At 37.5% G+C, this 4,771-nt stretch overlaps 1 protein-coding gene across 1 annotated transcript; it reads left to right on the plus strand.

Moving 5' to 3' along the window:
• The first annotated feature begins 471 nt into the window (after positions 1 to 471).
• On the plus strand, positions 472 to 1,514 carry LOC100439125 (olfactory receptor 13D1). The gene is given in 2 exon segments (XM_009244713.4): positions 472 to 729; positions 732 to 1,514. Coding segments are annotated over 2 exon segments (1,041 nt in total).
• The last annotated feature ends 3,257 nt before the right edge of the window (positions 1,515 to 4,771 follow it).

Genomic DNA, 4,771 nt, shown 5'->3' on the forward strand with positions numbered 1-4,771 from the left:
TATGCCATGTTGGAACCATTAGGTTCTAGGCATCTAGTATTTTATCTAATTCTAACTATACCCTAAGAAATAATTATTGCTTCTTCCAAGCTTACTGTGAACTATCTGCAACTCAGAAAAACAAGCAACTTACCAAAGCTACATCCAGGTTAAATGATATGTCACTGGCAGTCTATAAAATCTTTTAAGTAGAGGCCAGCTTCATCAAAAAAACAGCTTTAAGTTCAAAATCTCTTTCTACATTTGAAAGCAGCATGTTCCTAAACTTTATTTGACACTTCGCAGAAGAATTCTGGCAGTATTGGTAGCTTTGACTGTGCTGCTGTGTAGTCCTAAGATATACTGGGTTTCTCAATGTCTCAATTTTCATAATCAATAAAACTAGTACAATATCCATACTGTTTTGCTTACCAGGATTATTCTAAGAATCAAACACAATATTGGAAGCAAATTGGTATTGAAAATTTATAGATGTACAGATTTACAGATTTTGATGTATCAAACATTTCAATTTACCTGAATCATGTCCTTTTCTATACCCAGCAGGCAGGTGACCTAGAACACATGGAGACAAGAAATTACTCTGCCTTGACTGAATTCTTTCTGGTGGGGCTTTCCCAATATCCAGAGCTCCAGCTTTTTCTGTTCCTGCTCTGCCTCATCATGTACGTGATAATCCTCCTGGGAAATAGCCTCCTCATTATCATCAGCATCTTGGATTCTCGCCTCCATACCATACCCCCATGTATTTCTTTCTTGGAAACCTCTCATTCTTGGACATCTGTTACACATCATCATCCATTCCTCCAATGCTTATTATATTTATGTCTGAGAGAAAATCCATCTCCTTCATTGGCTGTGCTCTGCAGATGGTTGTGTACCTTGGCTTGGGCTCCACTGACTGTGTCCTCCTGGCTGTGATGGCCTATGACCGCTATGTGGCCATCTGCAACCCACTGAGGTACTCCATCATCATGAACAGAGTGCTGTATGTGCAAATGGCTGCATGGTCCTGGATCATAGGCTGTCTGACCTCCCTATTGCAAACAGTTCTGACAATGATATTGCCTTTCTGTGGGAATACTGTCATTGATCATACTACCTGTGAAATCTTGGCCCTTCTAAAACTTGTTTGTTCAGATATCACCATCAATGGGCTTATCATGACAGTGACAAATATTGTTTTATTGGTGATTCCTCTACTGTTAATTTTCATCTCCTATGTGTTTATTCTCTCTTCCATCCTGAGAATTAATTCTGCTGAGGGAAGAAAGAAAGCCTTCTCTACCTGTTCAGCACACTTGACTGTGGTCATCTTATTCTATGGTTCAGCCCTTTTTATGTACATGAAACCCAAGTCAAAGAACACTAATACATCTGATGAGATTATTGGGCTGTCTTATGGAGTGGTAACCCCAATGTTAAATCCCATCATCTATAGCCTCAGGAATAAACAGGTCAAAGAGGCTGTAAAGAAAGTCCTGAGCAGACATCTGCATTTATTGAAAATGTGAAAAACCTTGGGCATGCGATATCCTCAATGGAGCAAGAGAGCTTGTCTTTTGTATTTAGATACTGCAAAACCTACTGTCACGAGAGGTTGTGTGTTTGCAAAACCAACTATTAGATTCCCATTCTTTTCAACGTAGAATTTTCATGCTCATGTAACCTTCTTAATAGTGCCTTGTCTGCTGGGTTTGTAGCTGTAAGCAGGTCTGCAAACTGGCCCTATAAAAATATTGATGCTGTTCATTAAAATGAATCTCTGTCTCTCACTCTCTCTCTCTCTCTCTGTCTCTCTCTCTTCTCTCTCCTGCCATGTGTGTGTCTCTCTCCACTCCTCTGATTTTCTGTCCTCTCTCTCTATTCTGCTCCTCTCTCTCCTCTGTATATTTTCTTTCTCTTCCTTTCTTTTCTCTTCCTTGTCTCCTTTCTCAGTCACTTTGAAGTGGATATATAGTTTTTGTTGTGCAGCATCCCTGCACAATATTGCCACCCAATTGACAGATCTGCATAATATATATTAATAGAAAGATGCATATTTTTATTTTGATGAACCAACAGTCCCCCACTCTCAGTCTGTGTTGTACATGGTGGGGCTGACCCAATCCTCTGAAAATGAAGATAAGCATGGAGGAGGTCTTGCCAAAAAAAAAAGAAAGGATGTCTAATTCCTCTAGTCATAGTGATTGGTGTAGTGTAGGACGTGACCTGAGCCACACTAATCAGACTCCATCCCAGGAATGCTGCCTTTGTCAGAAAGACACACTCTTTTTTGAAATGGTGTCTAAACTGGTAGAATGTTAACTCAGAATTCCTACTGGCAACCATTGCCAATATGTGAGGACAGCATGAGAATGAAAGCAGAGCTGAGATAGAGAGTGTGCTTGATGGTGTTACTTTAACTCTTGAATGCAACTGTAGCTAAAGCCAGATTCACCGTTGCAGATTTTCTTTGAGTCAAATTAGCATTTTATGAAAAACTAATTTGACCTGGATTTTACCACATACCACAAAATAAATCCTAATACATTCCTTTGTCCTATCTTCCTCTCCATCCACTTACATTTTAAGGCAATAATAATAATAACAAGGTATGTAATCTGAGAGGTTCCAAGTTCTCCAGCCTTTAGGAGTTCCCTTTCTCTTTAATAACTAAAGTACAATAATCTAACCTCTATTCAGCATTACTTCAGGCATTTCAGTCATCTCCCCAATTATTTCTGTGGAGCATTTACATGTTTCTAATTTTTTGTTCTCATATCTTTCATCAAATTGATTTATGGATTTCTTACCATTTTTCTCTGTGCTTCAATCAATATATTGGTACTTGAAATAATTGCATTTTGCTTTTCTACATAATATTTTTTAGTTTAATAAACATTGTCATTTGGTGAATTATGGTAGATTACTGTGTTACATATAAATACATATAAGCAGTAATAAGCCAAATTAAGGCAGAATTCCCTTAGAGGTGTTGCATATCTGATTTTGTCCACTCTGGGGACCAGAATCATAACTGTAGTAGATTAGACAGGGCTCACTTAATTCAGTTATACAGAGATATAATTCCTAGATTATATTGAACTCAGAATTTGACAAAAACAAAAATAAGTAATCTATTAATCTGCAGGATACAAATTTTTAAAGCCTGGTATGGTGGTGCATGCCTGTAATCCCAGCTGCTTTGGAGGCTGAAGTGGGAAGACTGCTTGAGCCCAGGAGTTCGAAACCAGCCTGGGAAACAATGAGATCCCATCTCAAAAAAGTGAGAGAGAGATTTTTAAATGTTTTAAATTCCTTACCATGGTATACCAGACCCATATAATCTTAACCCCACCTACTTTTACCACTTCATCTCCTACCACCTGACGATATTCATTAGACTCTCATTTCACTATCTTCTTGTTGTTTCTCAAATATGCCAAAGCCTTTCCCTTTAATATTCCCTGTACCTGGGACACTCTTCCCCTCGATCTTCCAAGGGTTCCCTCTGTCATTTCAAATCAGTTTTTGCATAAATGTCTAATATATTCTTCCTATAAAAGTTGTAACATGTTTTTCTTTTTTTCCATAGCATTTCACTCCTTTAAACTGCTGTATATATTTATCTTTTCTATGGATTTATTGTCTATTTTCTCCACGAAAAGTTCCTTGTAAGCCGGGAGTTTTCCTTATCTATTGCTGTCTTTTCCCAGTGTGTAGATCAATGCGAGGCAAATAATAGCTAATACATAGGCATTGGATGTGAAAAAGTATTCTGTAAAGCAATATTATGAATTTACTTTGGAGTCTATTCATACATAAATGTATGCCTCCTTCTGACTAAATAACTAGCAGGAACCCTAAGGCCAGTAATTAAAGGACTATATTCTGTACATTCCCATTACTCTCTTCTTTCCATACACTTTTCAATCCAGGTTCTGTTGATTCTCTTATATGTTGACATGAGCTTCTTGTTCCATATTGTCTGTGCTGAAATCAGTCACTACATCTTGCAGGTATTTGATTTGTCTCGAGAAAGTCATTTGTCATTGCATTTGAAAATACAAAGGCAATTTTAATATATGCTTTATTAATTGATTTTTGTGAAGGTTTGTTTAAGAGTGCACGGCAAATTACTGCACACATGTTGCCCATTGCTATGGAAGTACTTTGTTTTATTTTTCCCTTCTCTTTTTAAAACGTCATAATAAATTTCTGTCTCAAAATTTATCTAAGTGCTTGTTATCTTTTTTGCAGACTCTTATCATAGTCAATGTTTTCTATTATGCTGTTGGTTGAAGAGAGGATAGTAATATAATTCTACTGCTGTACAGAGTCCCTTCTGGATTAAGGTCCAGGCAGTAAGTTTCCTATTTTACTCTAACATACTACTTCCTGGGAAACTCCATTTGGCATACCCTCTAATAGAAATAATTCCGTGAAATACCAATTATTAATGTAGTAACTGCTTGAAAAAGTAGAAGATAGTATTACCAGACTCTAAAAACATTTAAAAATGTAACATCCTTGAAAGAAGATTTGATTTTTGATTCCAAATATCTCTTACACACAATGTTAAAAAGGTTAAACTCGACATAAGAAAAAATTTGGGCCGGGCGCAGTGGCTCATACCTGTAATCCCAGCACTTTGGGAGGCCAAGGCGGGCAGACCACGAGGTCAGGAAATTGAGACCATCCTGGCTAACATGGTGAAACCCCATGTCTACTAAAAATACAAAAAATTAGCCAGGCGTGTTGACACAAGCCTGTAGTCCCAGCTACTCAG

The sequence above is a fragment of the Pongo abelii genome, chromosome 13 (assembly GCF_028885655.2).
Source record: "Pongo abelii isolate AG06213 chromosome 13, NHGRI_mPonAbe1-v2.0_pri, whole genome shotgun sequence".
NCBI classification, from domain to species: Eukaryota; Metazoa; Chordata; class Mammalia; order Primates; family Hominidae; genus Pongo; species Pongo abelii.